Source organism: Canis lupus, chromosome 15 (assembly GCF_011100685.1).
Source record: "Canis lupus familiaris isolate Mischka breed German Shepherd chromosome 15, alternate assembly UU_Cfam_GSD_1.0, whole genome shotgun sequence".
Taxonomy (NCBI): domain Eukaryota; kingdom Metazoa; phylum Chordata; class Mammalia; order Carnivora; family Canidae; genus Canis; species Canis lupus.
In genome coordinates, this window is record NC_049236.1 from 2,930,482 (window position 1) to 2,956,717 (window position 26,236).

General features: G+C 47.7%; 1 protein-coding gene across 1 annotated transcript; it reads left to right on the top strand.

Moving 5' to 3' along the window:
- On the top strand, window positions 1-25,884 carry PPT1 (palmitoyl-protein thioesterase 1). Its single transcript, NM_001010944.1, is given in 9 exon segments — window positions 1-139; window positions 4,735-4,844; window positions 5,253-5,380; window positions 5,912-5,982; window positions 8,261-8,363; window positions 20,718-20,808; window positions 21,800-21,898; window positions 23,178-23,249; window positions 24,675-25,884. Coding segments are annotated over 9 exon segments (921 nt in total). The 5' UTR covers window positions 1-15; the 3' UTR covers window positions 24,798-25,884.
- Window positions 25,885-26,236: the final 352 nt, after the last annotated feature.

Below are 26,236 nucleotides of genomic sequence, written 5' to 3' on the forward strand. Positions count from 1 at the left end.
CGTGATCGGGCCAAGATGGCGTCGCCCAGCTGCCTGTGGCTCCTGGCCGTCGCCCTCCTGCCGGGGTCCGGCGCTGCCCGGGCGCCCTGGCGTCTGGACCCGGCCGCGCCGCTGCCGCTGGTGATCTGGCATGGGATGGGTGAGCGAGAGCGGCGGGGTCGGAGGGGCCTGGCGCCTGCCCCGCTCGCCCCGACCTGGGTTCGCGTCTGCAGGGCGCGGGCGTGCCGGGCGAGGGCCGTGGTCGCGCGGCCCCCGGCTGGCCCGGCGTCTGCAGGATTTGGGGGGGCTGCTCTGCGGTGGAAGGGGGAGACGGGAGCGGGGACTGGCTTTCGGGAGGGCTCGCCGGGAGCCGTGCGTCGCGCTGGGGGGTTCGGGCTGTTCGCGGGGAATCCTCAGGGCCGGGGCGTCCGGGTGCGGCGGCGGCGGAGGCTGCGGGACCCGGACGGACATCCTCCCTTGAACGGAGATTTGTTAGGCACCTAGGGTTCTTTTTTTTTTTTTTTTTTTTTTTTTACATTTAACGCGTCTTTATTGAGCACCTACGAGATGGTACGACAACCAACAGAGCAAATTTTTTGCTCTTTCGGAACTTACTCCCCCCGGGGGGTGGAGGCCGGGGTGGGGGAGACAGACTATTAAAAAATGGCGGGTCTCTGGTTTTTTTTTTTTAAGACTTTATTTATTTATTCTTGAAAGACACAGAGGGAGAGGCAGGCTCCATGCAGGGAGCCCGATGTGGGACTCGATCCTGGGACTCCAAGGATCACGCCCTGGGCCGAAGGCGGTGCTCAACCGCTGAGCCACCCAGGGATCCCCAAAATGACAGGTCTTAAAGTAAAATGGTGATAAGTGCAATGGAGAAAAATAAAGCAGGGAGGGGGCTACATATGGGAGGTGGGGGCTTGCAGTTTTATAAGCAAGGTCAGGAAAGGATTCATTGAGAAAGTGACATCTGTGCGGAGATGTGAAGTGGGTGAGGGAAGATGCCATGTGGATAGTTGGTAGAAGGAACAGTAAATGCAAAGGCCGGGAGGTGGAAATATGTCTGATATGTTGAAGAAACAACATTTAGGTCCGTGGGGCTGGAACTGAATGAGCAAGGAGAAAAAAATAGGGGTTTAGGTTAGGGGGGTGCCAACGTTGGGCCTGCCAACGGAGTTGGCTACAAAGAGATGGCTGGGTAGTCCTTGAGGCGTTTTGAGCACATGAGTGACCTGATATAACTTACATTTTTTTTTTTTTATAACTTACATTTTAAAAGCACCAGTCTGGTTGCTATATTTTTTTTTTAAAGATTTTATTTATTTATTCATGATAGACACAGAGAGAAAGAGAGGCAGAGGGAGAAGCAGGCTCCATGCCGGGAGCCCGATGCGGGACTAGATCCGGGGACTCCAGGATCATGCCCTGGACCAAAGGCAGGCCCAAACCACTGAGCCACCCAGGGAATCCCCGTCTGGTTGCTATATTAAGAATGGGGGATCCCTGGGTGGCGCAGTGGTTTAGCGCCTGCCTTTGGCCCAGGGCGCGATCCTGGAGACCCGGGATCGAATCCCACGTCAGGCTCCCTGTGCATGGAGCCTGCTTCTCCCTCTACCCGTGTCTCTGCCTCTCTCTCTCTCTCTCTCTCTCTCTCTGTGACTATCATAAATAAATGAAAAAAAAATGTTTAAAAAAAAAAAAAAAGAATGGATTGGGGAAACCTGGGTGGCTCAGTTCCTTAAGCATCTGACTCTTGATATCAGCTCTGGTCTTCATCTCAGGGTAGTGAGATCAAGCCCCGCGTTGGGCTCCAAGCCCAGTGTGGAGCCTACTTAAAAAAAAAAAAAAAAAAAAAAGACTACAGTGGGTTACAGACATTTGCAGGGAGACAAGTTAGGAAGCTATTCTAGCAATTTAAACAAGAGATGGTGGTGACATGAAATAGTATAGTAAAAGAGGAGATGCTGAGAAGTGGTCAAAGTGTGAGTATCTTCTGAAGGCAGAACGAACGGAATTTGTTAATGCATTAGATTCAGGATGAGAGAGAGAGAAAGGAGCCAAGGATGATTCCCATGGGTTTAGGGCTGGACAAGTAGAAGGTTGAAGTTGTCATTATACCCAAATGGGGAAGTCTGCAGGGTCAGCAAATTTGGGGTGGGGAGATCAAGAGCCTGCTTTGGGACTTTCTAGATGTGAGATGCCTGTTAAGACATCCAGGAGACATTGGAGGGGCGTTTGGAGTTCAGAGTCCAGGACAGATACACAGGTTGGAGATTTAGGTTGGGGGCCTTCAACATATGGCTGACGTTTAAAGCCCCAAGACTGGGCAGGATCATGGGCTTGAGTGTACACAGGAGGGAAGAGATCTGAAGATTGAGCCCTCCAACATGTGGAGGTTGAGGAGATGAGGTGGAGCTAGCTGAGGAGACAGTGATGGTGGAGGGACATCTGGAGAGTGTAACGTCCAGGAAGGCCAGTCCATACAGAGGGAGTAATCAGTTATATAGAGTTTTATCAGTGGGTCAGCTGAGAACGGGTCATTGGGTTTAGCAATGTGAAGACCACTAATGACCCTAATAAAGGCAGTTTGCGGAGCATGAAGAGGATGACAGTTTTGTTAAAGAACACCGTTCAAAGAGAAATTAGAAAAAAAAAAAAAGAGAGAGAGAGAGAGAGAAATTTGAGTCCACAAATCTAGACAGAGCTCTGTGCTGGGCCCTGGGGCTATTGCAGCAGAGTTAAGTCACTACCGGAGAAATAAGAAGATGCTCTAAGCCTTAGCTTTTCTTTCAAAAATGAATTCTTCAGGTTCCCCTTAGGTTCGAAATGTGATGATTAAGCTCAGAATGGGAAATGACCTCAGCCTATTTCTCTTTGCTTCCCATTTTTAAGTTTGGTTCCATGGAACAGGAAGCAGGGCTGGGAGTGGGATGAGGCAAGGAGGCCCCCATGGTGCAAAATTTAAGACGGCATTCTGTCTCCAGTTTGTAGAAGTTTAGGGTCAGCGCTTGCACGGACCTCAATTTTGGTGTCCCAGGTGCTTCACTTGCCTTTCTCTGGTCCTAGCCTTGAGTCTGACCCTTTTTTTTTTTTTTTTTTTTGAGTCTGACTCTTAAGTGCTTTTGAGTCTGTTAACCCCAAGTGTTCCAGATGATAAGGGAGCATAATGTGCACCTCTGCTTATTTTTCAATTGTGAATCTGGTGTCCCAATTATATTGTGTGGGCTTTTGAAGTTTGTTATTACTTGATAAACATGAGCCAAGCAAAAAATGTTCTTTTTTTAAATTGGGGTGGAACTCAACATATGATTGGTTAACCATATTAAAATATATAATTAGTGGGATTTAGTGTATTCACAGTGTTGTACAACCACCAATTCTCTCCAATTTCAGAACTTTTTCATTACCCCAGGAAACACCTGGGATACTCCTTAAGTAATTACTCTATTCCGCACTCCCAATACCCTGTAGAAATGTCCAATCTGCTTTCTGCCTCTATAGGTTTGCCTATTCTGGATGAAGGTAATCATACATTATGTGATTTTTTTTGTGTGTTTGGCATATTTCACTTACAATAATGTTTCTTAAGTTCATCCATATTGTAGCACCTGAGTGTTTCATTCTTTTTTTATGGCTGAATAATATTCCACTATGTATATACCACAGTTTATCCACTTACTCCTTGATGGACATTTGGGTCATTTCCACCCTTTAGCTCTTATGAATAATGCTGCCATAAACATTAATGTACAAGTTTCTGTTGGGCATGTTTTAATTTATGTGGGGTAGGTATCTAGAGGTGAAATTGCTGTGTCATATGGTAATTGTTAGGTTTACCTTTTTTTGAAGAACCACCAAACTTGTCACAGTGGTTGGTTGCATCATATTACATTCCCACCAGCAATGTACAAGGGTTCCTGTTTCTCTACATCCCTATTAATACATGTTACTTTCCATTTTTTAATTAAAAAAATTTTTTTTATTAAAGCCATCCTAGTAAGTATGAAATAGTCTCTCATTTAAGTTTTGATTTTCATTATCTTAATGACCAGTGATGTTGGGCATGTTTTCATGTGCTTGTTGGCCATCTGTATATCTTTTCTGGAGAGAGGTCTGTTGAAATTCTTTTTCCATTTTTTAATTAGATTAACTTCTTGTCGAGTTGTAAGAGTTCTTTGTATATCCTTGGTATAAATATGGGTTTACCCATATTGGATATGTATTTTGCAAATATTTTTTCCCATTATGTATGTTTCATGTTCTTAATAATGCCCTTTGGAACATAGAACTTTCACTTTATTTTTAAAGATTTTTTTTTAAAGATTTTATTCATTTATTCATGATAGACATAGAGGGAGAAAGAGGCAGAGACACAGGCAGAGAGAGAAGCAGGCTCCATGCAGGAAGCCTGATGTGGGACCTGATCCCGGGACTCCAGGATCACGCCCTAGGCCAAAGGCAGGCGCCAAGCCGCTGAGCCACCCAGGGATCCCCTATTTTTAAAGATTTTATTTATTTATTCATGAGAGACACAGGGGGAGAGAGAGGCAGAAACATAGGCAGAGGGAGAAGCAGGCTCTCTGTGTGGAGTCTGGTGCGGGACTTGATTGATCCCAGGGCTCCGGGATCACGACCTGAGCCAAAGGCAGATACTCAACCATTGAGCCACCCAGGTGCCCCTGAAGCATAGAACTTTAAAAAAATGTGTAATATTTTGGTTCACGAGTATCCACTGTTGTCTTTGTTGTCTAGGAGACAGCTGTTGTAATCCCTTAAGCATGGGAGCTATTAAAAAAATGGTTGAGGAGAAAATACCTGGAATTTACGTCTTATCTTTAGAGATTGGGAAGACCCTGATGGAGGTAAGGCCTTTCACAGTTTTGACCCTTTGAAGGTTTGCTGACTGATTTCATACAATGTACTATTTTTTTAAAAGATTTTATTTATTTATTTAAGAGAGAGACAGAGAGCGTGTGCATGCATAAATAGTGGGAGGGGCAGAGGGAGAAGGAGAAGCAGACTGCCCACTGAGCAGGGAGCCCAGCACCTGAGATCATGGCCTGAGCTGAAGGCAGACACTTAACCACCCACGCGCCCCATAGAATGTACTATTCAAATACTTTGCCTTGCATTTTTAGCAGCGGATCATACAATGATACTTTAGCTCTTGAGTAGTGGGAGCTACTGGGAATTCCAACCTAACCAGGTTTGGCCTCTTAGGGAAGATGCATGGTTTTCATCCCGTCCTTTCTCTGTGGCTTCTCTTTTAGGATGTGGAGAACAGCTTCTTCTTGAATGTCAATTCCCAAGTAACAACTGTGTGTCAGATTCTTGCTAAGGATCCTAAATTGCATCAAGGCTACAATGCTATGGGATTCTCTCAGGGAGGCCAATTTCTGTAAGTCCCTTTCTTGTTGTATCACTTACATGGAATTCATTTTTTTCTTTTATTCAGATAGATCCATTCCTCGAATTCTTTTGAGCTCTTCATCTATCTTGGAAGGAAAGCTATTCTAAAATGTCTCCATGTGAAAAGCTTTATGGAACTTAATTTCTTTTTTTTTTTTTTTTTTAAGATTTTATTTATTCATGAGAGACAGAGAGAGAGAGAGAGAGAGAGAGAGAGGCAGAGACACAGGCAGAGGGAGAAGCAGGCTCCATGCAGGGAGCCCAATGTGGGACTCGATCCTGGATCTCCAGGATCAGGCCCTGGCTGAAGGCAGCGCTAAACCACTGAGCCACCTCGGCTGCCCAGAACTTAATTTATTTTCTATGAAAGAAGAAGGATTTGTGTTTGGCCATATTGGGGGAAATCCTGACATCCCATGGCTTTGGGGAATCACAGAGGATGAAGTAGCTTAATCTGGGAAGTTGGTTGTTGATGATACATTTTTATCTGACAGTCAGCTGATAATTTTTTTTCCCACAGGAGGGCAGTGGCTCAGAGATGCCCATCACCTCCCATGATCAATCTAATCTCGATTGGGGGACAACATCAAGGTAACTTTGGCCTCCTTGCCTCCTTTTTTTCTCTGTTCTAATCCACGTAACTTGATTTAAAAACATTCCAGTAGCTCTATTTGTACAAAAAGCCAGTGATCCTTGGAAAATCCTGTTTTCCCAGCTTATAACAAAGTAGCCAGAATTAAAGAAATAGGAAGAGACTCCGGATTCTAGAGTCTCTAGACTAGAAGACTATCTAGTTCTTGGCTGCTGCCAAGAACACAGGTGAAATCAGTAGGTTGCTGTCTGCTTCTCTCCAGCTTGATGTGGAGGTGAGGTGAAATGGTTGCAGCTTCTTGGCAGGTAGGGGTTGAGTCAGGGAAGGCCAACAGCCTTTCCTGTTCTCTTTCTTTTCTTTTTTCTTTTAATATTTTTATTTATTTATTTGAAAGAGAGAGAAAGAAAGCGTGCATGAGTGGGGGCGGGGCAGAGGGAGAAGGAGAGGCATAGTCCCCGCTCAGCAGGGAGCCCCACACAGGGCTTGATCCCAGGACTCTGGGATCATGACCTGAGCTGAAGGCAGATGCTTAACTGAGTGAGCCACCCAGGTGCCCTGCCTTTCCTGTTTTCTGACATTGGTGATGTCCTATTGAATCTATGCTCAGGCAAATGATAGCATGTAAGCTTTTTTGTTTGTAAAGTAAAAGTGGAAATTAAATCCTTTGAAAAATAGTAAGTCTTCTTTTTAGGCAGAATAATACACTTTTGGGGAAGGATGTGTCTTTGGGATAGAACTTTATCTCTGTTTTCATGGATATAGCTATCAGCTGGCATGGGGTAGGGGCAGAAGGGTTCTCCTGATAATCAAGAAATTGATCCACTCAGCTAACTGTTGCTGATGGGCAAGTAATTTAGTACCTTAGGTCCTTTTTATTTTATTTTTATTTTTTAAAAAAGATTTTATTTATTCATGAGAGACACACAGAGAGAGAGGCAGAGACATAGCAGAGGGAGAAGCAGGCTCCATGCAGGGAGCCCAATGCAGGACTCGATCCCCCGACCCAGGATCACAACCTGAGCTGAAGGCAGACGCTCAACCACTGAGCCACCCAGGTGTCCCCCTTAGGTCCCTTTTGCAGCTAAGGGAAAGTGATAGAAGCCCCTGCCCATCTTTTGGGAATTTTTCAGAGGATGAAGTGAGATAATAAGTAGAAAAATACTTTTTTAAAAACACAAGTATTATTCAAATGCAAGTTGATAAAAAGAACTTTATCATTCACTCATTCAATCAACAAATATTTACTGAAAATCTATAAATAAGACAGACAAGATCCCTGTCTTCAGGAAACTTCCATTCTAGTGAGGGGATTTAGGAAATAGACGATGAAGCAAGTTAATAAATACAGATAGTGGGAACTATGATCAAGAAAAAAATAGGGTATGAGGCACCTGGGGGGCTCAGTTGGCTAAGCATCCGACTCTTGATCTCAGCTCAAGATGAACTCAGGGTGGTGAGTTTAAGCCCTGCATTGGGCTCTACGCTGGGCCTGGAGCATATTTAAAGAAAAAAACAGGATAATACTTGAAGGACAGAATAGATATGGACTCTGGGGGTGCCTTAGTGGCTCAGTTGGTTGAACATCTGACTCTTGTTCTCTCTCAGGGTCTTGATCTTAGGGTTGTGAGTTCAAGTCCCCTGTTGGGCTCCACACTGGGAGTGGAGCCTACTTTAAAAAAAAAAGAAAAAGAAAGATGTGGGCTCTGGAGCCAAGCTACCTATGTTTATATCTTGTCTCTATACTTACTGTTGAATCTTGGACAAAGTATTTAACCTCTCTGTTTTGAAGTTTCTTATCTGCAATATGGAGCAAATACTGATTTCTACTCCACTTGGTGGCTGTGAGGATTAAATGAATTACTGGCAATATATGCTTTGAACTATGCCTGGTACCCCTGAAAATATTGCTGAGGATGATGAGGATAGGATGGAAGGTGTAACTGAGGGAGGGGAGGGAAGGGGGGTGGATACCACTTGAATTAGGGTTGTCAGATGTGACCTCCCTAGGCTAAGACCTGAGAGCTGAAATGAGTGCAACCACTGAAGCAGAGAGAAGCACATCTCCCAGGGAAGAGCTGGTGCCAAGGCCTTGGGCAGAAAAGAGTGTAGGAGCACTAGGAGGAAACCGGGCATGGTGTGGCTTCTCAGCCCATTATTTTCTTGAAGAATAAATGAATGAGACCAGAGGCAGCTGTTCCTCACAGTGCCTTGTACATAGTAGGTATTTGATACACAACTATTGAAGGGATGAATGGATTTTGTCTTCTGCTGCTCTAGGTGTTTATGGACTCCCTCGGTGCCCAGGGGAGAGCTCTCACATCTGTGACTTGATCAGAAAAACACTGAATGCTGGGGCTTACAACAAAGCTATTCAAGAACGGTACGTATGGTTGGCTGAAAAGGATGCAGAACTGTCACTGTGTGAAAATATGCTGACTTTCTCTCCAGCAGTGATTCCAGGCCACGGATACTCACATGAGAGGCTTTTTGTAAATACCTCTGTGCTGTCTAGAGAAGCCTAATTTTAAAAAGACAGGGAGGGTTTTTTTTTTTAAGATTTTATTTATCTATGAGAGAGAGAGAATGTGAGAGAGAGAGAGAGAGAGAGAGAGTGCATGAGCAGGGGGAGGGGCTGAGGGAGAAGGAGAAGCAGGCTCCCCGCTGATCTGAGAACCTGATGTGGGGCTCCGCTGTCCCAGGACCATGAGATTATGACCTGAGCCAAAGGCAGATGCGTAACTGACTAAGCCACCCAGGCGCCCCTAGAAGGTTTTGTTTTGGTTTTGAGGGTACTTTAAAAAAAATACAGAATATAATTACAACAGAATAAGTTTCCATCTTTAAAAAAAACAAACAAACAAAAGAGCCTTTAGAAAGTACCAAGCCTAAGGAATTACTGTGCATATTTGGAGGACAGATTCTTTGGGTTGTTACCAGTGAGAGGTTACCCTCCTACATCATTAGTCCCAACATTCAGATGTGTTCAGATATTTAAAAATATACAGAATCACAGGGCGCTTTGGTGGCTCAGTTGGTTAAAGCATCCGACTTTTGATTTTGGCTCAGGTCGTGAGATTGAGCCCCTCATTGGAATCTCTGGGTTTAAGATTCTCTCTCTCCCTTTGCTCCTCTTGACCTTCCTCTAAAAATATCCAAACACACACATGTACAGTATTACTTTTGGCGTGTGTTCTTTTCAGTTGTTTCCAAACTTAAATTCTACATCAGAACCTCTGGGAAATTCATTGGAAATGGATCCTGGTGCTCTATCCCTGGGCTCAGAGATTTGATTTGGATTCCATGGGTCTGGAGTAGATGATTACTGAGATTTGGGATCCACTAGTATGGCTACAGCAGCTAGCCTATGGGTTTTCCAAGCATATCGTTCCTGTCTAATAACAGTTCTTCATCACAGCACTTCCTTGAAGCCATCTTCCTAGGTTCAGTCTTGCCAGTGACTCATACATGGAAGCAACCTGCAGCTGGAACTTTCTTCCTTTCTTACCCATTGGCCATGCGCAGGGCCACAAAGCTGCCCACAAAGGAACCCCTTTGGAAGCCCCAGTAGAGCCACTTGATGGTCAGTGAAGGAAACTAAGAATTTTATTTTTTAAAGTAAGCTCTATACCTAGTGTGGGGTTTGAACTTAGGACCCCAAGATCAAAATTTGCATGCTCTACTGACTGAGACACCCAGGCGCCTCCATTTTTTTTTAATTCTTTACTCAGTATTCTTATCTTTCCAGATGCTTCAGAAAAATTCATCCTTTTCTTTCTTTGTGTTTCTTTTGTGAACCAAACACAGCCCCTGGCCCTCAGAATTATTAGTGACTATAAATGAGCAGTCGTGGGTGGGAGGGAGACGGTAACATCTAAGTACTGATTAAAAGTGGTAGGTTGACGTGTTTATCTTCACTTCCTCCTTAAACTGTAGCAATAACCTGGTAGCAAAATAATAAGAAGTGATAAACCCACAAGGGCCAAGAGAATAGTAGAGAGAGGAGACCATAAAAGACGTCAACATGTCTTTGAAAGATAGAAAGTGGATGAATAAATGATAACTTTCAGCAGAGCAGAAAAAGCTGAAACCTTTATGTCTGTAGAAGGATGCACTGACAAGAAGGAAGCAGATTCACTTTTTATAGCTCCAGAGAGGGCCAGGAATTAGATGCATAAGATCCTTTGGAAGGTAGAGATAAGTGCATGGAGCTAAAAACAGGACTTTTTGTTGGAAAAAAAAAAAAGAATCATTTCTATATAAGGAATGATCAAACTCCCAGTTCCCGTAAGTGCACATCCAAATGACTGTTCCTCACTGTGACAAGAGAAGCAAAATTTATTCTCCGGAGCAATTTAGCTAGAGAATTAGCAGACTGAGATACCAAGCACAGGATGGTGGTGAGACACCACTTTGAAACCCCGTTCCCTCCCACTCTGCTTTCCTCCCACTCAGCTCCCAGAATGAGAGCAATGAGGCCTAGTACCTGCTAGGCTGATATTTGGTGGACCCGTCTCTGGAAAACCTGACTGGCCCCAGAGAAAAGATCTACAGGTTGATGTTTCAGAGTCCTCCAAGAAATCAGGATTCCTGTGGACCACTGTGAGGTGACGCCCCCAGGAGGTAAGCTCTGTTGTCGCATGAGGAGCCTCCCGTCAGCTTTGTAGCACCTCGCTTCCATATGAACTATGGGCCAGGCATGCCCAGCCAGACGTCTGAGGGAAGCTTCTAGCATGAAAAACAGACTGAAACCAATAAAAAGTCAAAAGCCACTTGGAAGGAAAGGACGGCAATTCAAGGAGCCAAAGAAAACCTTAAAAAAAGAAAAAGCCTACATTTAAATTATCTTTAGAGATGAGCAATTGCATCTGTCACACCAGAAAAGAATGTGAATAAAACCAACAATCGGAGAGTAAGAGAGCTCCTGGCAATTAAAAATAAGATGACCAAAGTAAATAACAGGTGAGCGATATGGGAATATAAACTTGAGGAAATCTCCTACTAGAAATTAGAACAAAAACTCAAAGAAGTTTATAAAAGGGGAGAGAACTGATAAAATTAAAGGAACCCCTTTGGAAGCCCCAGATCTGCCGGAGAGGAGCTCCGAAAAGAGCCCGGAGGAGAAGGCTGGATTGGAGTTGGCTGAGAAGCCAACGCAAGGAAGTTTCTCAGAACGACAGGACAGGACGTGTTTCCAGATTGAAAGGGCTCATTGAGTGGTCAGGGCAGGGAATGAGAAAATCCTCACCCTGGGGCACACTCCTGGGAGCCTTCGGAACAGCACCCTAGAGAGTAGACCCCAGGGAGGCCGCCCACAGGTCTGTTCCTAACAGCCACGGAAGAAGGGAAAGTGATTTCCATCCTAGAGTTCTGCGCCAAACCTATAAGTAGCAGCCACACGTGAAGGCAAAATAAAGGCCTCTTCAGGTGCGTGCACACACACACACACACACACACACACACAGAATGACCCTCTTTCTGGACGGGTGTGGGCTGTGGGCCCACCGTGTGGCCCGATGTGGCTTTGAACCTCGTCCTCACCCCTAGCATCCTCAGTTCCTACTAAGTAGGCAGGTTGGGCTGTCAGCCACTAGTGGTGCTGTGTTTAAAATATTTATTCAACTTGAGCTTCCTGTTTCCTTTGTTTATAAGCATTACAGGGGTTTTGTTTGCTATTTTTAGTTGCAGCTCTAAAGTATTTCATTCATAATTTTTTAAAAGATTTTATTTATTCATTCATGAGAGACGCACAGAGAGGCAGGCTCCCTGTGGGGAGCCCGACGTGGGACTCGATCCCGGGACCCCAGGATCAAGCCCTGAGCCCAAGGCAGGCACTTAACCACTGAGCCACCCAGGCACCCCTTCATTCATAATTTCATCATGTGTGTCAGATGCAGCGGAGAAGAAGACAGGCTCCCTGCGCTCCTGAAGGAACGTAGCAGTGGGAAAAGAGGAGTGCCAAGTAAACAGAGGCCCTGGGTCACCTCATGGTGCTAGACCGTGGTGGGAGTGAGCAGCACGCTGAGGAGAGGAGGAGGTGCCTCTTCTGGACAGAATGGCCTTCGGAGAAGTGGTCTTCACGCAGGGGTCTGAAGGATGAAGAGGTGGGAGGACTAAGGAGAGAGCCATCAGGCCAAGGGAACAGTAGGCCCCAAGGCCTGATCCTCAGACACGTTTGGCTTGTTCTAGGCTCTGATGACAGGTTGAGTGATAGATAGGAGTTGACGGGGCTCTACCAGCAAGGACGTGCAGGTCACATCGGTAGTTCGGGAGGTTTGAAGCCAGGGAATAATATGGCCTGATTTCTGTGTTTGGAAGGTCTCCACTGCCTTGTGGAGAGGGATTGGAAAGTGGGTCGAGGAAAAGCACAGGCTGCCGCAGTGTCTTGGTAAGAGGTGATGATGGCGTGGACACTGGGGCGGCCACAGTGAGGTGGAAGGAACTGGAAGGACCTGAGATACTTTTTTTTCCCTTTTTTAAAGATTTTATTTATTTGAGAGACAGAGATAGTGAGAACATGAGCAGGGAAGAGGGAGAGGGAGAGGCAGGCTCCCCGCAGAGCAGGGGGCCCGATGCGGGGCTCGATCCCAGGACCTCGGGATCATGACCTGAGCCGAAGGCAGATGCTTGGCACCCCGAGATACTTTTCAGAGCATCGTAGCTGAACGAGCCAGGATACAGCTCAGCATTTATACCACGGTTTCCCTGGGAAATGCTGTCTGAGTTCCCAGTGGCTCAATTACAGATTGATACTTTTCTAATTTCATGGAGTTCCTTTTTCTTTTTTGAAATTTCTTTGTATTTCTATGTATATCTCTTTTTAGCAGATGGCCAACATGAGACTTAAAGAAGCGGGTGGCCCCAGCAGAGGCGGGAAGTGGGTGGTGAGGGCAGAAAGGGACAGAAGGAGACCGCGTTCCAGCAGGATGGTCCTCGGCTGTCCTTTGTACCAGGGAGGGTTCTGGCTGCAGGACAATAACCAAAGCAAACCAAAGTAAAATTTTATTTTATTTTATTTTTCTAAAGATTTTATTTATTTATTCATGAGAGACACGGAGAGATATATATATAGAAAGAGAGGCAGAGACACAGGCAGAGGGAGAAGCAGGCTCCATGCAGGGAGCCCGACGTGGGACTCAATCCTGGGTCTCCAGGATCATGCCCTGGACTGAAGGCGGTGTTAAACTGCTCAGCCACCGGGGCTGTCCCCTGAGTAAAATTTTAAATAAATTCATAGTCTTTTGGTGCCCAAGGTTTCAGAGGGAATCAAGAAATGGGAGCCACCGAGAGCTGGGTCCATCTCTCCAGCTGGCTCTGCTGCTGCCTCTGTGTCTGTGCACACCAGCCTCTCCGGCCACCCACGTGGTAAAAGGTGGCCTTGCCCAGGTTCCAAATTTGTTTTTTTTGTTGTTGTTGTTCTGTTTTTAAAGATTTATTTATTTATTTTGAAGAGAAAGAGAGTGCACGCACCTGCAGGAGCAGAGGAGGGGCAGAGGGAGAGAGACTCCTCAAGCAGACTCCCTGCTGAGCATAGAGCCCACCTTGGGGTCCATCCCATAACCCCCGAGATCATGACCTGAACCGAAATCTAGAGTTTGACACTCAACCAACTGAGCCACCCAGGTACCCCCAGCTTCCAAGTTTTTCATGATCTCTGCTTAGGATATTATCTGGGGAGCGGGGTGCTGGAATCTCTAAGGCCCGATCCAGATTCCTGGGGGAGGGACCGTGTCCCAGCTCAGGTCAGATCTCCATCACTGGCTGCGGCCAGAAAAGTGAGACCACATGGTACAACTGTGCCTGCCCCTGTGACCAGAAGGGGGGCCCCGGAAGGGTGTGGTTTCCAGCCAGGGGAGAGTTAATTTTGATTTCAGCAGAGACCCCCGAAGTCTTCTGCCCTGTTCAGATCATTCAACCTTAACAAAGCAAGTTTGATCTAGTCCCTGGGAAGCCTGTGAGGAGGGTCTCCTCGAGCCCCCGCCCCTGGCTCGGTGGGGGCAGCAGTGAGGATGGTGAGTGGGACTGTTCTCTCTCGCTTCGTGGGTGTGAAATCCGCCCTCTGGTTCCGCTTTGAGCTGCTGGTGGCCCTTCCTGGGTTTCTCCTCCCTTCGGTTTCCTCCTTCATAACCCTGCCCATGGCACCCATGCCAGCCGCGGCGGGTGCTGCAGCGTCGCTCTGGCCTTGGCCTCTCCTCTTCCCCTGTGCCAGCCCTGTCCTCCCAGGTGGCCCTCAGCCCTGCGGCCCCGAGGCTCCCACCGTGTGCTTATCCACAGGTGTCCCACTCTCATCACACCTCCGCCCTCAACTTGCCACTTCCCTTTCTGGAAGTACTGAGGCATCCACTTAGGCACGTTTCAGCGGTTCAGAAAAGTCTAGAGAGTGACATCATCTAAGACCTGAAATTAATATTTTGCCATATTTGCCTCCAATATTTTAAGAACAGAAACATTTCAGATAATACTGAATTCTACATATCTCTGCCAGGTTCCATTCCCTGCCCTCCCTCCATAGTGACAACCACTGTCAAGAAATTAGAGTATTAGATCCTTTCTGCCCATTAAGAAAAAAAAAATTATATTTAAATACATATATATCCTTCATACATAGCCTTATTTTGTATATTTAAAATGTTATATAATAGGGGCATCTGGGTGGCTCAGTGGTTGAGCATCTGTCTTGGGCTCAGGACGTGACCCCGGGGCTCTAGGGTCGAGTCCCCCATCAGGGTCCCCGCAGGGAGCCTGCTTTTCCCTCTGCCTGTGTCTCTGCCTCTCTCTGTGTGTCTCTCATGAATAAACAAATAAATTTTTTTTTTAAATGTTATGTAACAGATATCGTGGGCACTTCATTCTGCACATGAGTTTTTCACTCAATAATATTTGTTTAATAACATGTTATATATACATCTAGTTCATTCCTCTTGACTGCTACGTGGCATTCTGTATTCTGACTTCATCACAGTGTATTGATTTCCATATTGCAAACATTTTGGCATTTCTAGTTTCTCATTGTAACAAACAACTTTGAGGGAACATCCTTTTCTTTTTAAGATTTTATTTATTTATTAGAGAGCGTGCAAGTGCATGAGCAGGGTGGAGGAGCAGAGGGAGAAGCCGGCTCCCTGCCAGGCAGGGAGCTCGATGTGGGGCTCCATCCCAGGACCCTGGGATCATGACCTGAGCCGAAGGCGGATGCCTAACTGACTGAGCCCCCCAGGTACCCCGAGGGAGCATCCTTGTGTTGGAAAGCCCAGTGTGTGTTCCCGCATGTCAGCTTTACTCTTACGCTGCTACCGTACTCACACAGGACACTCCAAATGTGTGGAGGTTTTCCCCACACCAAGGAATTCTCTGTGACACCAGCTGGGTGTCCTACAATTTCTCAGTCTGACACTGCGTACCTGGAGAGGGCATCAGATCCCACAGATTAAGTGCCCAGTCCTGCAAGCCTGCCCTCTCCCCACATGCCTGTCGCCAGTGGTATGTGTCCAGGTTACCCCACAACCTCTGATGACTGATTTGCTGGAGCATCTCACCGAACTCAAGGAAACATGTTTACCAGTTTGTTGAAGGGTGTGATAAAGGACACAGATGAAGGGCACCTCCTCCGTGGTTCAGCCCGTTAAGCATTGGCTCAGGTTATGATCTCAGAGTCCTGGGATACAGCCCCCCCCATCAGGCTCTGCTCAGCGGGGAACCTGCTTCTCCCTCTCCCTCTGCTCCTTCCCCTCTCACTGTTGCTGTTTCTCTCAAGTAAATAAATACATTTTTTTTTTTTTTTTAAAGACACAGAGGAACAGCCAGATTGAAGAGATACATTGGTGAGGTCTGGGAGGGTCCCGAGTGCAGGAGGTGGGGTGCACACCCTTCTAATGTGGGTGTGTCTGCCAACCTGGAAGCTCTCTGAACCCCTACTATTGGGATTTTATGGAGGCTTCTTCATGTAACCATGATCAGTCACTAACTCCACTTCTAACCCCCCTCCACTCTCTGGAGCATAGGAAGCAGGGCAGAAAATTCCGAGCTTCAGGTGGAGGCTTGGTCTTTCTGGTGAGCTGCTCCATTCAGGAGCCACCCAGGAGCCCACCCGCGGCCACCTCCACAGAACAAAAGATGTTCCTCGTATTCTTTTTTTTTTTTTTTTTAAGATTTTATTTATGTATTAGAGACACAGAAAGAGAGACACAGGCAGAGGGAGGAGCAGGCTCCACGCAGGGAGCCTGACGTGGGACTCAATCCAGGGTCTCCAGGATCAGGCCCTGGGCTGGAGGCAGCACTAAACCGCTGAGCCACCTGGGCTGCCCTGTTCCTCATATTCTTACCTCTTAGGAAATTACAAGGGTTTTAGGAGCTCTCTGCCAGGAACCAGGGCTGGAGACCATTCATTATATGTATTTTCTTTTCTCTTTAAAAGATCTTATTTTATTCATGAGAGACACAGAAGCAGAGATACAGGCAGAGGGAGAAGCAGGCTCCCTGCAAGGAGCCTGATGCAGGACTCGATCCCGGAACCCCGGGATCACTCCCTGAGCCAAAGGCAGACACTCAACCGCTGAGACCCCCCAGGCACCCCTCATAATACGTATTTTCTATTACCTAACAATCCCAAGGAACAAGAATTTATCTACTAGTGGAATTCACGACTGTGGACTCGCAGTTATTTATGGGGTAATTTGGGGAATGCTCCTTAACCTCAGTGCCTTAGTTTCATCATCTGTAAAGTAGAACAAATTCTATGTCCTGGCTTGTAGAGAAGGTTAAATGAGTCAATAAGTGTAGAGCGCTGAGAACGGTACTTCGTAGACGGTGCATGTTAACTGCTGTGATTACAGTGATGAGTGTGTGCACTTTAGACTTGACTCCGGATTGCCAAGGTGGATGTGCTGGTTTCTGTTCCCACCAACAGAGTGCGAGCATTCCTGCTTTCCCCAGTCTTTTAATCCTGTGCCTGTTGCACGTCTGCCAGTCAGAGATGCATGTGGGAAGGTTCCACATTCCAACCCGCGCGTCCTCTTAGGCAGCTTGAACATCTGTTCCTGTTTGTTGGCTACTCAGGTCTCTCTTCTCTGTGAATTGCCTATTCTAGTCTTCGCCTGTTTTTCTGCTGGGTGCTGTCTTTTTCTTACTGATTTATTTTTTTTAAGATTTTATTTATTTATTCATGGGAGACAGAGAGACGCAGAGACACAGGCAGAGGGAGAAGCAGGCTCCATGCAGGGAGCCCGATGTGGGACTCGATCCCAGGACTCCAGGATCACACCCTGAGCCAAAGGCAGGCGCTAAACCACTGAGCCACCCACTGAGCAACCACTGAGCCACTGAGTCTCCCCCTTTCTTGCTGATTTTAAGTATTATATACACACACATGCATATATATTATTATTAAGCCTTTTCTTTGTTACATATATTACACTTCTCTTAGCCTGTGGCTTATCTTTTAGTCTTATTTATGGTGTCGTCTTTTTTTTTTTTTCCTGAAGATTTTATTTATTCATGAGACACAGAGAGAGAAGCAGAGACACAGGCAGACAGAGAAGCAGGCTCCCTGTGGGGAGCCCGATGCAGGACTTGATCCTAGGACTCCGGGATCACACCCTGAGCCAAAGGCAGACCCTCAACCACTGAGCCACCAAGATGCCCTATAGTGTCTTCATTTGGTACAGCAGATTTTTTTTTTTAGATGGTTCTATTGAGATCTAATTCATATGCCATATAATTCTGTCACTTAGAGCATATAATTAATTGGTTTGGCCATTCTACATTATTAATTTTTTTATGTTGCGGTAAAACATATATATGTTATATATAAAACAAAATTTGCCATTTTGTTTTAAGTGTGCAGTTCAGGGGCCTTAAGTACATTCACAGTGTCTTACCACCAGCATCAGATGCAGCAGCTTCTAATTTGGATTCAGGCCACTTCATCATCCTTAGGACTGAAGCACAAAGCTATTCCTATCCCATATTTTCGTCTGATTTTTTTTTTTTTTTAAGGTTTTGTTTTGATTCTCATGTTTTCATCTACCTGGGGTTTTCTATGCTTGAGTCTCTTTCTGGGCTGCTGTTCTGTTCCACTCATTTATCTGTCTCTCTCCACCCTGCACGCACACTGCTTTAGTTACTATAGCAACTTGTACCCAGCTCTTCTTTAAGTCTTGGCTGGTCTTGGACTTTTATTGTTTCATCTGGAGTTTAAAATTAGTTTGTCAAATAAAATAAAATCAAATCAGGTTGTCAGATTCTACCAAAAATTGTCTTGTGATTTAGATTAGAATTCCTTAGGGCTTGGCCATCTCCTCAACACTTCTGCTTCTGCTTTCCTTTCCTCTGCTTCAGGCTCTTGTTCCTCTGGCGTCAGGACTTGGACCAGCATCTCCCTGTGCAGAGGGTCCTGGCTGCTGGACTTAGAGCGGTGGTGGGGGTGGGGGGACACCGAGCAGGTGGCAGGTCTGAGAGCACCACCTTTTGTGGAATTTGTGCCATGAGTGGACACCTTAGTGAGCTTTACAGTTCTGTGTTTTGTTTTTTTTTAAGATTTTATTTATTTGACAGCACGAGCAGGGGAGGCAGAGGGAGAGGCGGACTCCTCGCTGAGCAGGGAGCCCCACACGAGGCTCCATCCCAGGACCCTGGGACCATGACCTGAGCTGAAGGCAGACGCTTAACCAGCTGAGCCGCCCAGGCGCCCAAGCTTTACAGTTATTTAATTTTCATGACAACCCTGTAAAGAGTCCGGCTCCAAGAGGCGAAGACCGGTGATTGGAGGCCAGGTCTGTGCGGTTACCAAGTGGTGTTGTCCGCATCTCCAGGCTGCATGGGCGTGGGCTGCATGCAGGCCCTTCTGGCTCCGTTACCTCCCCACTGTAGACCCAGGGCAAGCTGCATAAGCACTCTGGGTATCGCTGCCTCGTTTGTAAACAGGAGGCTGGTAATAGTGCTGCCCCATGGAATTCTTGTCAGGATTAAATAGGCTACTGTATGTCAGTGCATAGGATAGGCCCAGGGTCTGGTAAGTGCCCCTCTCCACCCCACAGTGGCTAGAGCAGGCCTCGGGCAACAGCTCCGTGTCTGGGGGGTGACTGCCTCTTGAGTGGGCTGCGTTGGAAAGAGTGTGGACTTGGGCAGATTTAGGCTCCCATCCCACCTTGTCTATGACTATGTAGGTTTTTTTAAAAAAGATTGTTTTAAGTTATTTAGAGAACGCATGCGCACGTGAGCGAGCAGGGTGGGGGGGTCCGAGAGAGAATCCTCAGGCTGACTCTGCTGAGCCTGGAGCCCGACGCGGGGCTCGATCCCACGACCCTGAGATCACCGCCTGAGCCAAAGCCAAGAGCCTGCCGCTTAACCAGCTGAGCCCCCCAGGCCCCCCCGCAATACGCCTATGTGGTTTTGCGAGGGTCACTTGACCTCTGACCTTGGCCCTTCCCAGGGCGACAAGGAGAGAAGAACAGCCCAGGATTGCTCTCTGGGTCTCCCCGGCTCCTCCGCCTCGTGCAGCACGTGCGGCTACTGCTCATCCCCAGGTCCCTTGGCCGCCCTGTGCCCCGGGCTTCTGCCCGGTGCCCCTTCTCAGCTGGTTCCCTTTCACGCAGAAGAGTGACCGGTGACGACTGCCTGCCTTTGTCAGCCCCTGGGCTCCGGAACCCGGGCTGGCAACATCCAGAGACCTTTGTATTTATTCACTTAAATTTTTTTTTTCTCCAGGTATTTTATTTACTCATGAGAGACACAGAGAGAGAGAGAGAGGCAGAGACACAGGCAGAGAGAGGGAGAAGCAGGCTCCATGCAGGGAGCCCAATGCGGGACTCGATCCCAGGACCCCAGGATCACGCCCTGGGCCGAAGGCAGGTGCTAAACCACTGAGCCACCCGGGCTGCCCACACTTAACATTTTTTGGAGGAACTTCGATGGGCCTCCCATGTGAGCGCGTGGGCGCCCTGAACTCCCCGCTTCTGAGCAGGTGACACTGTTGGCCACCCACTCCCGAAGTGTCTTCCTGCGGTCGCCTAACCGTGCTGCCCTCCCTTCTGCTCACAGCTGAAGTCCCGCCCCTCCCTCAGTGCCCGCCGACTTCCCAGCTTGCCCGGCATCCCCGGCTTGGCCCCTGGCACCCGGCGGAGGCCTCCCGCCACGCATCTGCCGTGTGCAGGCAGGTCCTGCGGGTTGCTGCTGAGGGAGACCGGGGAGCCGCAGCGCTACGATGCAAGGACCAGAGCAGGGCTGCTGTCAGTATTTTACAAATGGGCAGTTCAGGGGTGCCCGGCTGACTCAGCCGGTTAGCACCCGTGTTCTTCAGCTCAGGTCATGATCCTGGGGTCCTGGGATCGAGCCCCACATCAGGCCCCTGCCCCAGGGGGTGGGGGGTGGGGTGTGTGTGCTTCTGCCTCTGCCCCTCCCCCTGCCCCTGTGCACATGCCCTCTCTCTCTCAAATAGATAAAATCTTAAAAAAAAAAAAAAAAGGGTTCATCACATTTTAAAAAAATCAGTCCTTTTCCCAAACCGGTGGGCCCGGGTCCGGAGCTAAGTAGCACTTCCACGCCTCGGGTATGTGTTACTGAACCGTTTCATGAGTGGAAGTCCCCTCTGCTGTATTTCGGGGCAGGGCCTGTGCCCCGGTGGCCCTGCTCTCGGTCCTTCTGAAGTCACCGGGTACACAGTCGGCCGTGCACCCCCCACCCCTGTGTCCTGCCTGCCGCGGGCTGGGCTGCCTTCACTCGTTCCTCCTCCTCCCCGCAGCCTGGTGCAAGCAGAGTACTGGCACGACCCCATAAAGGAGGACACGTACCGCAACCACAGCATCTTCCTGGCCGATATTAATCAGGAGCGGGTAAGCACCCAGCCCCGGTGCCTCGGCGCTGCATTCGGTTCGCTTTGGGGGCATTAGACAGGTGGGCCGTGAGCGTTCGCCCAGAACGCCCTGGACAGACTGGGAGGCACAAGGTCTGCTCTCGGAGGCTGTGCTTCTGAGCGGCAGTTCTTTCAGGAAGGCTGCCATTCATCTGGCTCTCCCCCCGAGTCCTTTTCCTTTCCTTGTGAAGCAGCAGGGAAGCTCAGTCGGGTGCCGCTGGCCTCGGTGGACCAGCACTGCTGCTGTCCTCACTGAGGGAGGCCTTCCTAGTGGGTCCCTTGGGGGTCCGATTTTCTCAGAAGTGAGATTTACTTAGAAGAGAGACTGCAGAGGGCACCGAGTATGGCCCAGGCACAAGCTTGGTTTGGGAGATTCTGGTAAACTCCGTGGCTCAATTTGTACTGTGCCTGCCTAGAGGTTTTTGTTTTTTATTTTTTTAAATTAATTAATTTATTTTAAATTATTTATTAGAGACAGAGAGAGAGAGAGACAGGCAGAGGGAGAATCAGGCTCCATGCAGGGAGCCCGACGTGGGACTCGATCCCGGGTCTCCAGAATCACACCCTGGGCTGAAGGCAGCACTAAACCGCTAAGCCATTGGGGCTGCCCAGGTTTTTGTTTTTTAAAACAAAATTTGAGGGCTAGCGGGGAAGAAACAGAACAGCCTCGCAGAACCACCGAGAATGTGTAGTTTCTCCTTGTGCCTTGGCTTTCTCGGTGGCCTTTAACCTTTGTGACGGATGCCCAGGGAGTGTGGTGACGAACTCATGGTGGCATCTGAGTGCTGTGGTAGGTGGGGGCATTGCCAGTCAGCTAGGACGGTGAGAAAGGCCTGTACAAGGTATATTCTGGGCGGGAAGCTGGAGAGTGGCCCTTGATCACGGGGAGGAAATCCGGTGGCCCAGGGCTGGGGAGGCCGGAGCGCTGGGCAGGCTTTAGCATCCCTGCTGGAACCTGGCTTTTCCCCCAGGGCGTCAATGAGTCCTACAAGAGAAACCTGATGGCCTTGAAGAAGTTTGTGATGGTGAAATTTCTCAACGATTCCATTGTGGATCCTGTGGACTCTGAGGTGAGATGCTGTGTCGGCGGGCCACGCCCAGAGACCCAAGGAGTAGATGGCATTAAGATAGAGCCACCTGCTGGGGAAAATCCTTCAGTCCCTTCCACCACCTTTGTGTAGAGCAGGGCTTCTTCACCCGAGGTCTACAAATGAGACACTGGGGGGTATTATTCCCCCACCACCCGAAATTATTTGCAAGAGTATGTAGTTGCATTCTCTGAGGAAGGGTCTGTAACTTTTACATTTTCCAAGGGGACCTGGGACCCAGACCAGGAGCCCAAAGTCTAGAAATCCCTGAGGTTGGCATTCAAGGCCTGCCTTGACCTGTCTTTCCAACCTAAGCTTCCTTCATTAGCGACTCCATACACTGCGCCCAAAGCCATGTTGTACTTGTTGAAATGCCCTGGGCTTAGCACAAATTTTTTCTTACGTGTCTTTGTTCATGCTTCTCAGCCTCTGGAGTGCCCTTCCGTGGGCTCCACCTGACAAGCTCCTGCTCATCTCGCAAGGCCAAGCGCCACAGTCACTTCTTCCATCCAGGATGCTATCGCTGTTCCAAGCAGAGTTTGCTCCCTCTTTTATGTCTAGCCACCAGGGACTAGCAAACTGCAGCCTGCCGGCCAGATCCACCCTGCCATCCACCTTTGCATGGCCTGTGAACCATTTTTTTCATGGTTAGGAAAAAAAATCAGAAGAATATCTGATGACATAAAAATTATATAAATCCAAATTTCAATGTCCATAAACAGAATTTCTTGGCAAAACAGCCATATTCATTTTTACTTTTTTTTTTTTTAAGCCATGTCCATTTTAAAAATCTTGTTCCATGGCTGCTTTTGTTTGGAATGGCGGGCACTGGGTAATTGCACCCATGTGGCCCTTAAAGGCTAAAATATTTTGTATCTGGCCTTCACAGAAAAGTTGGTTGATCCCTGTGCCCAACGGTTGTTTCCGTGCCTCACTAGACCGGAGCTGTAGAAAACAGGGACCCATATATATATATTCACCTTCAAATGTCAAATTTAGCACAAGGGTTTTCACAGCGTAGGTGCTCGATAATTGTAGGAAACCGGAATTCCGGGGAATTGGAAAGCTCTTTGGAAAGATTAACTCATCCCATCAGGATCCACCCTTCAAAAGACATGACTCAAGACCTAACTCTATTTTTACTCTTTGCTGCAGCTTTTTGATACTTTGGGTGGTAGTCTTAGGTGCCGGCCAGTCCTAGCTTAACACTGCGTGTGTGCGGTGTGTGTGATCATCTTCCTTCTTGCTCCTTCTCCTGCAGTGGTTTGGATTCTACAGAAGTGGCCAAGCCAAGGAAACCATTCCCTTGCAGGAGACCGCTCTGTACACACAGGTAACCAGAGGGGAGCGAGGTGCTGTCTTACTCAGCTCCTGGTTCCTGCAGCTGCCCGTCCTGTGCACCCCTGAGCAGTAGGTGCACAGAGGCGTCTGGCTTGTGCCTGCTACGGGTGAGGCTGGTGAGGGTGCTGTTAGGCCAGCGCTGGTTTACAGAAACGTACACCCTGAAGGACGCAGGACCTGTACCTCATGGTTTCCAAGTATGTACAAAGGTCGCATCATCTCCAGTTTCCTCCTCCTGATAGAAAGGGTTCGAACTGGCTTCCTTTGCTGATGTGCACACTGCAAGTCCAAGCAGCCCCCGCGCATCGTGAGAACATGGGAGAGGTGTTAACTTTATTATTATTATTATTATTATTTATTTTATTCATTTATCCATGAGAGACAGAAGAGGCAGAGACACGGGCAGAGGGAGAAGCGGGCTCCATGCAGAGAGCCCGACGCTGGACTCAATCCCAAGTTTCCAGGATCACACCTTGGGCCGCAGGTGGTGCTAAACTGCTGCGCCACTGGGGCTGCCCAAGGTGTTAACTTTAAAACACGAGTGGATGTGAGGTTCTGTTTTTAAATTAGAGCACTGAGGAGGGGAGCTCCCCCTGCAGGAGCCTGAAGAGGAAACACAGCAGGCTCTGTTTCTCAAGCAGAGGGTGCACCATTCCCCTACCTCTAGTTCTGGGGCCTTCCACACTCTAAGGAATATATACTGGAGGTGGACCCTGGCCCCAAGGGCGCGAGTGCTCTCTGCACCACTTGCCTTCTACTGGAATTCCTCCGATTAACTTTGCAGGCCGAGTTGTCTCCTCTCTTGGTGCCCCAGCTTGGGTGTGATCAAAGGATAGGGAAGCTGGGGGTGGGGGGGGGGGTCTTTTGAGTTTGGGAAATTACAACTAAGAACGTCCCTATCGTGAAAGTCAAACCATCAGTAGCTGCAGCAGAAGCAGTGCTCCGGGGCCGTCACTGCACGTCCTCCCAGCCGTATTTGTCGTGTGGCACTGCCCGGAAGGCCTTTTTCAACTGCAGGATGCGAAAAGCGTCTGAGTTACCGAAGGGCTGGGTACATTTTAAGCTAACGCTTTCCTGTCTTTGGCTCAGTCTCACTTGACTGACATTTTGAGCCAGTTTTGTTGGTGGCTGGCCCACCCACATAAGTGGTCCTCCAGAAGCTTTAGGAAACTTTCCAGAAAGCAGAATATAGAACTCTGTAGACAACAATCTCAATTAAATATATGTTTTGAATGCTCAGGAAGCAAACTGGGAGGCATCCTTTTTGGTACTTTCAACAATACACCTCAATTTTACTACTGAGGGAAAGACTACACTTTTGAGCATGTATCCCAAATGAACATCCTGTTTCTTTACTTTTTTAACTGTGAAACTTTTCATTAAGGCTCTTGATTAATTATGGTCTTTGTCTCTGCAGGACCGCCTGGGGCTAAAGGAAATGGATAATGCAGGACAGCTAGTGTTCCTGGCTGTAGAAGGGGACCATCTTCAACTGTCTCAGGAATGGTTTTATGCCCACATCATACCCTTCCTTGAGTAAAACCCTTATAGTCTACACCAGAGCTCAGGGAGCCCCGAGCGCTTCTAAACCAGTAGGAGACCATTCCCCTCATGCCTAAGCCTGAGCTCCCATCCAGCTTGCAACTAATCCTTCCCTCTAGTTATCACCTAACATGCCCTGCTCAGAAAGATCTAAGATTCAGATCTTATCCTTTGCTTCATCCTATTAGCATATGGTGTTGAATGCAAGTTTAATTAGTTAATAACCATGCATGGAGATTATTTTACAACCCCTTGATGTGGTCAGGCTGTCTTAGGAAAACCGAGTCCGCTGCAGATCAGTGTCAGAACTGTGCCCAGATGAGGCTGAAACAGTTAGAGTCTAGGGGCAGACACCTTTTCCAGGAAAGCCTTGCCACATTTCAAACCCAAGAGGCGGCCAGTATCCAGGGTTGTGACCATAAATGCTTTCTCGGTTTTGCTGGTAGAGATAGAACCAGTGCTTGTGAAAGTATTGCTTAGAGAGTGTTTCTGCAGTATTTGACGTTGCCCTTTGCACAATATGTGGTCTTCTGTGGTGTGCAGCGTTTGGCCCGTCCTGCTGGGCCATCATCTTTGTCTCAGCAGCACTCTTTTGGTCTCTTCAGGTAGTGATGACTTAGTTGCTCTGTCACAAAAGAGGGGAAGTAGTGCCCAATTGGATTACTTAAAGTAGGGGCACAGGGGTGGGGGGTACATCTTGCTTAACTTAGGGGAGTGAAGAAAAATGTACAACTGTATGTCAGCTATACTTCAGTTGAGCAAGCAGAAATGGAAAGTGAGGACGCAGCTGGTCCCTTTCACTCCATCCTTGATTAACCTGTCCCCTTCTCAGTGTGGCCAGTGGTCTGCATTCTAGAATCACTCCGCTGCTGGTTTTAGCAGATGATGGGAAGAAATCAGGCTTTCTAACTCCCATCTCCAAAGACTGTATTTATAGTACACTCTAAACTACTTCTGATGTATTTAATGAAAAAAAAAAAAGATTATTTGTTCAAAAAGCTTCGGAGTATTGCACATTCCTTTTCTCCTATTGGAGATCAGTTCACATTAGGATACTAAAGATTGAGAATTCCAGTTACAATAAAGAAAACTAACCTTTATCTACTGTTTGCTGACACTATTAGAGCATGGAAATCTTAGCCTCTACTCCCCCACCTGAGAAAACCTATCAGCACTTTCTGGAAGACTGTTCTGCGGAATGCCAGTGTGGGCCCACTGCTGTGCTGGAGGGAAGCATCTTGTTAGTGCTGCTAAGTTTACCCTTTATGATTTTCCCTCACCTCCTCAAGCTTTATTTCTCAACAAAAAGATGAGGATTAAGGCTAATAAGTGGGGGGATGTGAAAAAAATTTTATGATGTTGTCTAAAATAAAGAATAGTTTCTTATCCCTGGTGGCCTTTTTCTTTTCAATCAATACACCTCTCGGCACCGGACCG